General features: G+C 47.9%; 1 protein-coding gene across 1 annotated transcript; it reads right to left on the reverse strand.

The window, feature by feature from the left end:
• Positions 1-6,482: 6,482 nt before the first annotated feature.
• Positions 6,483-11,703, reverse strand: LOC123099366 (homeobox protein knotted-1-like 4). Its single transcript, XM_044521537.1, has 5 exons — positions 11,287-11,703; positions 11,094-11,207; positions 10,907-11,018; positions 7,045-7,295; positions 6,483-6,926 (listed from the first exon to the last, which is right to left on the reverse strand). The coding sequence occupies exons 1-5, from the start codon at positions 11,539-11,541 to the stop codon at positions 6,690-6,692; spliced, it is 969 nt and encodes a 322-aa protein (XP_044377472.1). The 5' UTR covers positions 11,542-11,703; the 3' UTR covers positions 6,483-6,689.
• Between the last annotated feature and the right edge of the window lie 527 nt (positions 11,704-12,230).

Genomic DNA, 12,230 nt, shown 5'->3' on the forward strand with positions numbered 1-12,230 from the left:
CAAAGTACATACATAGTTCTCATTGAACAACATATAGCTCTCCAGAGCATCTAATTAAACCATACGTTGAAACTATGTAAAACGTTTCAATGCAACAACAAATGTGATCATAAGCGCAACTACAGTAACAATTGATCCAACGGCATAATGATACCAAGCCTCCGTATGAATGGCATATTTTCTAATCTTTCTAATCTTCAAGCGCATTGCATCCATCTTGATCTTTTGATCATCGACGACATCCGCAACATGTAACTCCAATATCATCTTCTCCTCCTCAATTTTTTTCAATTTTTCCTTCAAGTAATTGTTTTCTTCTTCAACTAAATTTAACCTCTCGACAATAGGGTCGGTTGGAATTTCCGGTTCACATACCTCCTAGATAAAAAAAATCTATGTCACGTTGGTCGGCATAATTGTCATAAACACTAAATGAACCAAATAGTTATAAAAGATAATATATACCACATCCGAGTCATAGACAGGACGAGGGCCGACGGAGGCAGATACCAAAACCATCGAACTATATAATAACAAACAATAATAAAAGTAAGAAAATTACACAAGTATCTATCTAAATCATACAAGTAAGAACTTTTTATTTTAGAAAGAAGATAAGATCAAGAGGCTCACCACGGTGGTGCCGGCGACGAGATCGGCGCGGGCGATCGACGGCGGTGAGGACAGGGACGGGACAGGATGGATCGCTAAACCTAGACAAATCTCGAGGAAAATGGAGCTTGGACAAGGAGCTTCGAGAGAAGAAAGCTTAAGTGTGGCTCGGGCATTTCATCGAACACCTCATGTGCATAGAGGTGAGCTAGAGCACCACAAAGCTCTCCCACGGCCGGCCAGAAAAACAAAGCACTCCACTGCTCTGCTCGTGGGCGAGGGGGTATATATAGGCATCTCATCGGTCCTGGTTCGCGGCTGGAACCGGGACTAAAGGACATGGCGGCGTGGTTTGAGCGGATCTCAAGGTCCCATCTGACTTCAATGGTGGTGTGCGGCGGCGGGAGCGGTGCTCAGCGGAGAAGTGGGGTGGCGGCTGTGGCTCGCGGAGGTGCAGAGGGCCGCGTGGCCGCTGCGACAAGGGGTGGCTGGTCGCGCTGATGCGCGCGGGCGTGCATCTGGCTGGGTGAGCGCGGCGGCATCCTGCTGCACGGATCTGGCGCCATGGCTCGAGTACGGCGCAGCGGTGCTGCTGCAGGGCGGATCAAGGGGCTGCCAGGCACGGTGGTGTGCCAGGGAGGAGCGACCGCGGTTCCAGGCCAGGTGCGGATGCCGGGGCGGCGGCCCCGGGATTGTGGCTGCAATGGCGCGGCTGTTGTCGTGGCTGGAGTGGCAGTGGCGTGGAGTTCGTCGCCGCATGAGGTGCGATGGTGGGGTTTGCGTGGTGGTGGTTGGCTGCAGGTGGTGGAGGTGAGCTCTCCGGCGATCCGAGCGGCTATGGTGCTCTGGTTCCGCAATCCGGTCGTGTGACGAGGAGCTCCGGCGAAAGCATTGCCCCGACCATGGTCAGGACCGGCGACGGCGGCACCTACAGATGTCGTCTACCTTCTTAAAGGCGTCGTTGTGGAGCTCCTTCGGCCTCACGATGGATTTGGCTCTCCGGATGAAATTCCTAGCTTTGGTACTCCGAAGCAGGCGGCGGCGGCGTCTACGTCGTGCCCTCCTTGGAGGCGTCGCTTGGGAGAGGCAGTTGAGGCTGTTGCGAGGGATCTCTCTACCATCAGGGTCAGTGGATGTCAGAGCAACGGCCCCGGACTTGGGCGCCGAGATGGCGGTCTCGGGAAGCGATGCAGCGACGGCTCCATGAGGTAGGGTTGCAGCTCAGCATGGCTTGGGCGGCGTTCTTGAGCTGCGAGGGCGGCAAGGTCGTCGGCTCGGTCAACGCGTTCCAGTGTGGACGGTTGGACTTTATGTCGGGGCGGCGGCCCCGGAAGCGATGCGAAGGCCGTGGTCTGCCGGCGGTTTCCCTGCGGAAGGTGGGTTGCGGGTGGCTGGGTCGTGCGGCGTCGTGGCTCGAGGGCGAGCGGTGGTATGTCGGGGCGGCGGCCCTGAAAGCGGTGCGACGGCCGTGGTTTGCGGGCGGTTTTCCTGTGCAACGCGGGTCACAGGTGGCTGGGTCGTGCGGCGTCGTGGCTCGAGAGCGAGCGGTGGTATGTCGGGGCGGCGGCCCCGGAAGGTGGAGTCGGTTGATCGCGCAGGGCGTAGTGGAGCGATGGATGTCGGGGCGGCGGCTCCGAGATATTGCAGCTTCGAGGAATCCGGCTTCGTGTCGTGTGGGCGACGAGGTTGCCTTCGATTTTGGCCGTTTGCATGTTAATGCATTTGGGCCCAGGTCATGTGGTGTGCATGTCCTTCATTTCTGCAGGACAGTCCCGTGACTGCTCCTCTCATGGTAGTCACGGATTCTTCTTTCCTGCAGCGGTGGATGGCGGCTTGTTGTCTTTCAGCATGTTGTCGGCGAGTGTGGGCTTGGCCTTGTGTTGTTTGATGTGTGCGGTGGAGTGGACTTGGCCCTTGATGTATTGGTTTTCGCTCGGTTTTCCACTAATAAACTGGGCAACTCTCTTCTGCTTATGTTATGAGCGGCATATATATTACAGTCCAGGCAGTTAGGGGCCTGGCCCAGTTATCTTATCGTGTTAGAGGCTTAGCCCAATTATATAATTAGGAGGATTATATAAACTCATGTAAAGACCCGTTTTGAGATGAAGCAAGAAGCAATCATTATTTGCTCGGCTTCCCGATGGGAGCCGGGAGACCTAACCCTAGCCGCCTCTGTTGGGGAACGTAGTAATTTCAAAAAATTTCCTACGCACACGCAAGATCATGGTGATGCATAGCAACGAGAGGGGAGAGTGTTGTCCACGTACCCTCGTAGACCGAAAGCGGAAGCGTTAGCACAACGCGGTTGATGTAGTCGTACGTCTTCACGATCCGACCGATCAAGTACCGAACGCACCGCACCTCCGAGTTCAGCACATGTTCAGCCCAATGACGTCCCTCGAACTCCGATCCAGCCGAGTGTTGAGGGAGAGTTTCGTCAGCACGACGGCGCGGTGACAATCATGATGTTCTACCGACGCAGGGCTTCGCCTAAGCACCGCTACAGTATTATCGAGGTGGACTATGGTGGAGGGGGCACCGCACACGGCTAAAAGATCAAACGATCAATTGTTGTGTCTATGGGGTGCCCCCCTGCCCCCCGTATATAAAGGAGCAAGGGGGGAGGCGGCCGGCCAAGGAGGAGGGCGCGCCAAGGGGGGAGTCCTACTCCCACCGGGAGTAGGACTCCTCCTTTCCTTGTTGGAGTAGGAGAGAAGGAAGGAGGGGGAGAGGGAGAAGGAAAAGGGGGCTGCACCCCTTGTCCAATTCGGACCAGAGGGGGGGTGCGCGCCTCCTTCCTTTTGGCCTCTCTCCTCTATTCCCGTATGGCCCAATAAGGCCCAATACTTCTCCCCGGCGAATTCCCGTAACTCTCCGGTACTCCGATAAATACCCGAATCACTCGGAACCTTTCCGAAGTCCGAATATAGTCATCCAATATATCGACCTTTACGTCTCGGCCATTTCGAGACTCCTCGTCATGTCCCCGATCTTATCCGGGAGTCCTAACTACCTTCGGTACATCAAAACACATAAACTCATAATATAACCGTCATCGAACTTTAAGCGTGCGGACCCTACGGGTTCGAGAACTATGTAGACATGACCGAGACACGTCTCCGGTCAGTAACCAATAGCGGAACCTGGATGCTCATATTGGCTCCCACATATTCTACGAAGATCTTTATCGGTCAGACCGCATAACAACATACGTTGTTCCCTTTGTCATCGGTATGTTACTTGCCCGAGATTCGATCGTCGGTATCTCAATACCTAGTTCAATCTCGTTACCGGCAAGTCTCTTTACTCGTTCCGTAATACATCATCCTAGTGCATTATATATAATTAAGTGTGTCAAAAACCATTACAAAACATCATGAGTAGATAAGTGACCAAATTAATAGAAGTTCATCATCACATTAAAACCAAAGTACATACATAGTTCTCATTGAACAACATATAGCTCTCCAGAGCATCTAATTAAACCATACGTTGAAACTATGTAAAACGTTTCAATGCAACAACAAATGTGATCATAAGCGCAACTAAAGTAACAATTGATCCAACGGCATAATGATACCAAGCCTCCGTATGAATGGCATATTTTCTAATCTTTCTAATCTTCAAGCGCATTGCATCCATCTTGATCTTTTGATCATCGACGACATCCGCAACATGTAACTCCAATATCATCTTCTCCTCCTCAATTTTTTTCAATTTTTCCTTCAAGTAATTGTTTTCTTCTTCAACTAAATTTAACCTCTCGACAATAGGGTCGGTTGGAATTTCCGGTTCACATACCTCCTAGATAAAAAAATCTATGTCACGTTGGTCGGCATAATTGTCATAAACACTAAATGAACCAAATAGTTATAAAAGATAATATATACCACATCCGAGTCATAGACAGGACGAGGGCCGACGGAGGCGGATACCAAAACCATCGAACTATATAATAACAAACAATAATAAAAGTAAGAAAATTACACAAGTATCTATCTAAATCATACAAGTAAGAACTTTTTATTTTAGAAAGAAGATAAGATCAAGAGGCTCACCACGGTGGTACCGGCGACGAGATCGGCGCGGGCGATCGACGGCGGTGAGGACAGGGACGGGACAGGATGGATCGCTAAACCTAGACAAATCTCGAGGAAAATGGAGCTTGGACAAGGAGCTTCGAGAGAAGAAAGCTTAAGTGTGGCTCGGGCATTTCATCGAACACCTCATGTGCATAGAGGTGAGCTAGAGCACCACAAAGCTCTCCCACGGCCGGCCAGAAAAACAAAGCACTCCACTGCTCTGCTCGTGGGCGAGGGGGTATATATAGGCATCTCATTGGTCCTGGTTCGCGGCTGGAACCGGGACTAAAGGACATGTAGTCCCGGTTTCAGCCACGAACTGGGACCAATGGTTGTGGGCCAGGAGCGAGGCCCATTGGTCCTGTTCGTGTCTGGAACCGGGATCAAATGGTCCAGACGAACCGGGACCAATGCCCCACGAGGCCCGGCCGGCCCCCTGGCCTCACGAACCGGGACCTATGCCCCCATGGGTCCTGGTTCATGACTGAATTGGGACTAATGTGCTGGCCCGGCCTGGAGCAAAGCCCTGATTCTACTAGTGCTGGCCCATACCGGCCCGCCCAATATTTTGCATTCTTTTACACCTAGCTGAGCCTGATGGCTTATACCGGCCTCATTATTTAACTACTCCCTAGTTGATTGTCTAGAGCATGTACCGGGCCATTCCCGTGTGGATGCCGACTGGAACTCATGGATCAAGTTGTGGGGCATGAATGGACCATCAAAAAAACTCAAAGTCTTTGCTTGGCGGCTCACTCAAACGTCTCTCCCCACGGGTGATGTCCGATATCACAGGAACATAGCAGATAAGGCAGTATGCTCTGTCTGCAACTCATCTTTTGACTCATGGCGACATTCCCTCTTTGGCTAGATGTTTGTGTGGGCTTTAGCGGGCGAGGAGCCAACGGAAGTGATCATTTCAAACCATACAGAGGACGCAAAGCTATGGATGTTCTGGCTTTTGGACACGGTCCCTTCGGACATTATCACGCGTATGCTGGTGACTATGTGGAGAATCTGGTGGGCTAGGAGACGGGCTATACATGATGAACAATTTCAGAGCCCTATGAGCACCTCTTGTTCCATCAAAAAAATCTGGAGGACATGGAGGTTGTTCCGGTTCGTTCTTCAGTTTTGCCTAAGAGCATCTCCAAGAGAGGCGGAGCGCTAAAATAGTTTTACAGCGCCAATGTACCGCTTTTAGCGTGCTGCGGTCAACATTGGTTTTCTAGATGCACAAAAACGTGCGCCCAAAAGAACACGCAGCGCAAATTATGAAGCGTGCGCGATCTGGCGCCCAACATTTGCAGCGTGCGATAGTGCTTTTAAGCGGTGCGTTAAATTTTTTTACGCGCGCACTATTTCACAGCATCTGCTATAGCGTCTCCGGCGCTCAGAAAGGACGGTTTTTAACGCGCGGAGCAGTTTTTGGGCGCTTGTTGGAGATGCTCTAAGGGCTCGTATGTTCAACACAGGAGCATACATGCAGACATCAGGGGCCTGCTTGTAACATTGGGTATCCAGCATACGTCTTCACCATTGGTTCCACGAACGGGTCGGCTCCCGCCTGATGAACTCGGCGTGAAGTTTAACGTCGACAGTAGTATCTCCAGGAGTGGTTCCCGCGGAGCAGCAACAATAGTCTGCCGAGACAAGTACGACAATTACCTTGGAGCTTCCGCAATCGTTTTAAGGCGGGAGCACAATGGATCAGCTCACTCTCTTGTTAAGGCGGCTTCTTCTTTACCTTTTGGACGTCATGTGTGGCTCCCTATTATGCCCAATATAATCTATATCTCTATGACCATTGATACTAAATAAAGGTTTACAGTTTCTCAAAAGAAAAAAAACTTGATGGTTGGAAAAATTATTGTTGAGTTGATCACATTATTTACGCTTCATCATGAACTTCACTCTGCAATGAATCACATCTACCGCATGCACGTCTGGACGTGTGTATATATATGGCATACGATGGTATATGTCCACTAATCAGGGTCTCAACGGACCACCGTCGGGATACCCACTCCGTCTGGTGAAGTGCTGGCCTTCCATCCCAAGGACGGCAGGAGAGCTGCTGGTGGAAGCACCGGCGTCGATGTGCTGCAACCTGCTACCCATCGCCGGCGGCGCCGGCCTCCAGTGCCGCTTCCTCTGGTTGATGAACCAGTTGTTGATCTGCCTCGTGTCGAGCCCCGTCGACTCCGCCAACGCCAGCTTCTCCGGTTCCTGGAATGCACGCACGTATGGCGCCATTAGCGCTTTTGAAGCTCCAACCAAGATACGTAACGATCTCCATGCATGCACGCATGAACCCAAAAGCACTCGTACATAGCCAAGCACGTACCGATGGGTAGGGCCATCCTTGGTGCAGCTGCCACCAGTGCAGGAGCCTCTGGCACGCCTCCCTCGGCAGCCTCCCGCTCTTCTTCTTCTTCCCGGAGAGGTCCCTCCAGAGGCTTCTCAGGTAGCCGCTGTACTTGTCCAGGAGCTGGCTCGTCAGCTGCTTGCCCTCGCCGGAAGGCAGGCCGGCGACGTCGCCGGTCTCCTGCTCATCTTCGGAAGAACCCCCGCACTCGTTGTAGTTGTTGCCAGTTGCTTAAGACACGGCGATCCAGCAAATAACCAACATATGGTCAGTAATTAATAAGTTTCTTCTAACGAGCCAACGTTAGAGTTAGATAGAAACATACCGTCTCCGTCCGTGAATAAATGTACTTCTAACTTTTGTCCCAAGTCCAAAGTTTTAAATTTTGACCAACTTTATAGGAGAAAGTAGTAGCATTTATGACATGGGTGTGGCTAGATCTCAGTCGATTGAGACTTAATCAAGTCTCAGTCAAGTGATATAATATGCAAGAAGAAAAACGAAAAACTGAAAATAAATTTTTGCACGAATCTCTATGCAAAATCAAAGGAAGATAGTATCGACTGAGACATAACGAAGTCTCAGTCGACTGAGACTTAGCGAGGCTGTTATGACATTGATCCCTCCATCAGCAAATAAGTGTACTTCTAACTATTGTCCTGAGTCATAGTTTTGAAATTTGATCAACTTTATAAAAAAAATAGCAGTATTTATGACACCAAATTAGTATCACTAGATTCGTTTTGAAATGTACTTTCATAATATATCAATTTGATGTTATATATGTTATTACTTTTTTCTATAAATTTGGTCAAAATTTTAAAACTTTGAAGGGCAAAAGGTAGAAGTTTTCGCGGACACAGAGAGAGAGAGTAGTGTACTATAAATTGACGTAAATATTGTCACTAGATCTATGGGTTTGCTTTTGCTACCATTGATCAGCTGCTGGCTGCACATGTAACCACCAAATTACCACAGAACAAGCCTGCACGCCCCACCAGCACCACCATGACATCCAAGATCCAACATCGAACTGACCATGCATGGTCTCTCTTCCAGATCAAGCAAACTGATCCTATATATGTGCAATCATGCAGGCACAAAAAGCTAGATAATAATCGGGCGGTACGGCCATCGGAGGCAGAGAACATTTCAGTCAGACGTTCACATGCCCATGCATGTATGCCTGGCGAGATCGCAACGTTCACATGCCCATGCATGTGTGTGTGGTGCCTCACTGCCTATGAACTGTCGACCCATGCATCAACGGGCGTCTCCGCACGGGAGTATGTCACTGTGCGTGTCTGTCGTGTTGCAGCGTTCAACCATGGCAACCCTGGTGCGGTAGCGGGTAGCTGGCCAAGCAGTTGCCTTGCCATGTGGCCGTACGGGCCGTTTCAGCATGCATGTTCCTCCATGCTTCTCTTTTCGAAGAAAAGGCAATGTGTGTCTCATACAGTACTCCTCATGATCTGACTACTCTCATAATGGAGCATCTAGCTAGCAATCAAGATTTGAGACAGCTAAGTTTTGTGTTTGATTTGCGATATGTACAATGTCAAATCAGTATCATTAGATACACCATAAATATATTTATATTTTCTTTATTTGATATTGTAGATGCTAATATAACCATTCTATAAACTTGATCAAGCATATAAATGTTTGGCTTTTGAAAACAGCAACATGTCTTGTATACTGAAACGAAGGGGGTATATATGAACCTAGCTCTAAGAGCAAGCAAGGCTAATAATTAAGAGACCCAACTGCTTGCTCTATTTCGCCACATCATATATAGTCATCTAAAAGCACATCCATATGATAGACGCTAGCTCTACATATTATGTCACTAATGTCTTACTCATCTTCTTCTCTCGCAAAGTGTGTTGGAGTCCATATTACAGCTGGCTATAAGTTTATAATCCACTCCTCCCCCCCCCCCCCCCCCCCCCTAAATCATAATAAACTAGGTGGCAACTCTTATGGCCCGATTATTGCCCGGTTCAACAGTGGTTTCATAGATAGCTACGGTAAATAAATAAAGAATGTTAGTGGGTTTTGTCCCGGTTTAACAAGGGGGCATATATGTTTCTAAGTTGACTAGAAATACTTCTTGCTAACTCAAGAGATGTCAGTGGGTTTTGTATCTAATTAAAATTTGGTTGTTACATGTTCAACCACTAGAGGGTGATGTTTGTTTTGCCACGCCATTCTTCAGTCCTGAGCTAAGTTTTTTTTTTCAGGCTATTACGGCTGGTTGCTTCATTGTGTGTTTCACCACAGGTAGGCGGGCTTTTAATTACATTTATGTTTGTTTGTTTTCATTAGCTAGATAGGGTAGTTGGTGTGCGAGGTATACTAAATCGTTTTGTGTGTGGGTGTGTTGTTCTTACACGTAACACATAAATTAACATATGGGTGTCACACGTTCACCTAGAAGTAGACCCAAACGTAACACACATAGATCGATTTTCGCTCCCTTATTAGTGGCCCTATCAGTGACCCCTTAAGCCCCGACACACCAGAAGCTAGCATTCCTAGGGAGCTTAGTATCTTAAGTAGATGTACAATCGCATATTTCTACACTAAAGGTGCCTATATTTTCTTTACTAAACTCTCGTATTTTATTGTGACCAGAATACAAGTTCGCTCAAGTTGTTTGGTCTATAGTCGAGGTGGCCTTAAATTTATCCATCTTGTAATGTGCATAATATTTTTGACACCTGGTTGTGGGTATCAATAAGAAGCTTTCCTCTCATATCTTGATTGGGGTGACGCCTTATCTTGGGTTCTTTCGCTATCCAAGAACGATGTGCTTTTTGACAAAAAGAAGACTCGTACTCCTTTGCGGGTTATACACTCATTTACGTGTTGGTTCCATAAAAGGTCTATCCTTCAGTGGTCGGAGCACATGTAGTTGCTTAAACTAGCATTGGTACCCTTTAGAGTATTCTCTGACCCTCTTTAGTTCAACTAAACAAACTAAATTTTCAAAAGTCACCCCACTCCTATATGTTTGGTACATTTTGTTGAGCTAAGAAGAGTCGGAGGGAACCCTGGGGGGCACAAATTTACATCATGTTTACCCCACATGGATGCCTGTTTAGTGTATGGCTCGGGTGCAAGTTGTCTACCCCAGCGCCCCAAGACATTCTTCATCTTTTTTATGTCAGGTGACGACACTGTATTTTTTTGGGGTGGGCGGCGCGGGGGGGGGGGGGGGGGTGGATTGTCGACTTGATGCCATGTTTGTGTCAAAATCCCTTCTATCAATTTTTTTTTTGCCACTTCAAGACATTTAGGGCCCCTTTGATTCATAGGATTTAACCTATATGAATTTTTTCTAAGGATTTCCTACTGCATTTCATAGGAACTTTAGTGTCCACTCAAACCTCTTCATAAGAATCCTTTGGTTTTCATGTGATGCTATCATCAAACAAACTGCAACCTTGTAGAATTCAAATGGGCATGACATTACAATCCTACGTTTTTCCTATTCCCATGTTTTGGAATCCTATGAATCAAATAAGGCCTTAGGAGTCCTATATAATTAAGCTAGAGGTTCGGGAATTATACATGTACACCACATGGTACACGCTACAGTGCTACAGCGACACTTGTTTTCTTTCATAGATGATGACAAATAAGTACGAGTATAGGAAGGCTGCAACTTTCTTGTCACTGTTCGAAACTCCCAACCCCAAAAAGATAAACCCGCAAAAACAACTTAATGTACTCCCTCTGTAAACTAATATAAGAGGGTTTAGATCACTATTTTTAGTTATTTAAATGCTCTTATATTAGTTTACAGAGGGAGTAATAATTAAGCATGCACACACACCTAGTGCAAACGAGTCGATATGGGCCTCAGCACTCCTCAAGAACTCGTTGGCTTCTTGGATTTGCCTCGTGAGCTCCTGACTGTACATCACCAGCATATCACGGTAGGTCTCCTGCACATACACACAAAAGCATATCGCTAGATCCATGTATGCAAATAATTCAGCCAGCTAAGCTAATCATATTACCATGAACTGGTCGAGCTCTGGGTCTGCCGGTTGTTCCTGCATGTCATCTGAACTTGGCTGGAGCTCGTCGACGAGGGAGGAGAGCCGACCTACGATTTCCGGCGGCGCTCCGACCTTGGGGATGAGGTAATAACCAAATAAGAAACAGCACGGCAGCAAGATACAAGCTGTGTTCGTCTATATATGCACTTACTTTCCGGCAGTCTATGAAGGCTCCTAGGAGAGCCGGATAGAGAGGGTGCGACATGATCTTGGCCTTGATCGTGTCAGATGATCTCCTGTTGCAGCTGGACTTTCCACGGTGTTCTGGTGCCGGGAGCGGCGCCGCGGGCGGCGCCTTTTCCGGTGGTGAAGTCGATGTAGAGGCTGCGTGCTGATCCATCGCGACGAAGAAAGGGGTATTGGCTGCGGCTCTGGGGCCGCCCCCAGGAAGAGGGAGCCGATCCATGAGTTGGTTGTCCGGCTGGTGACTCGGCCGGCGAGGTCTAATCGTCGGAGGAGGCCTATTTAGGGCAAATGGAAGTTTTCTATTCTGTTGCCTTAAATTCTGGATTGATTTGTGTGCGTGCGTCTGGTTTGCAGTTACTGTCCGGGAAGCACAGTAGCTGGACAGTCATATGTGAGGAGGAAAAGGGTCCAATAATCGAAGGGGACAACATATATAGTCGCTGTTAGTGCGCTGTTCATGAAGTGCACGGCTGCACTGCCGTGAGCAAAATCGATCCTACCAAAGATCATAGTTTTTTTTGAGAGAGAGAAAGAGAACCAAAGATCATAGTTTCAAGAGTTATTTTAGTTTTTTACGTACAGATCACGCCTTTTGGAAAACAATCATTAAATCATCAATTCTGCTCTTAGGATATCACAACTGTTAGATCAACATTATTGTACTCGATCCATTGGTCCATCAGTTTACTTATTAGTAACTCACAACCGTTAGATCTAAATAAGTGTACTTAACCATGGCATACCAGCTGGATCTACATAATCCTACCTACATAGATCGCATCTGTGAGGTCTTCATTATTGTATTCCGCAAAAAAAGATCTTTATTATTTCTATCTCTATCTATATCTATTCTATATACTAGTCATCAACCCGTGCGCCTGCACAGGCTAGGAACTACTCTATTTCAGC

This window comes from Triticum aestivum, chromosome 4D (assembly GCF_018294505.1).
Source record: "Triticum aestivum cultivar Chinese Spring chromosome 4D, IWGSC CS RefSeq v2.1, whole genome shotgun sequence".
Lineage (NCBI taxonomy): Eukaryota > Viridiplantae > Streptophyta > Magnoliopsida > Poales > Poaceae > Triticum > Triticum aestivum.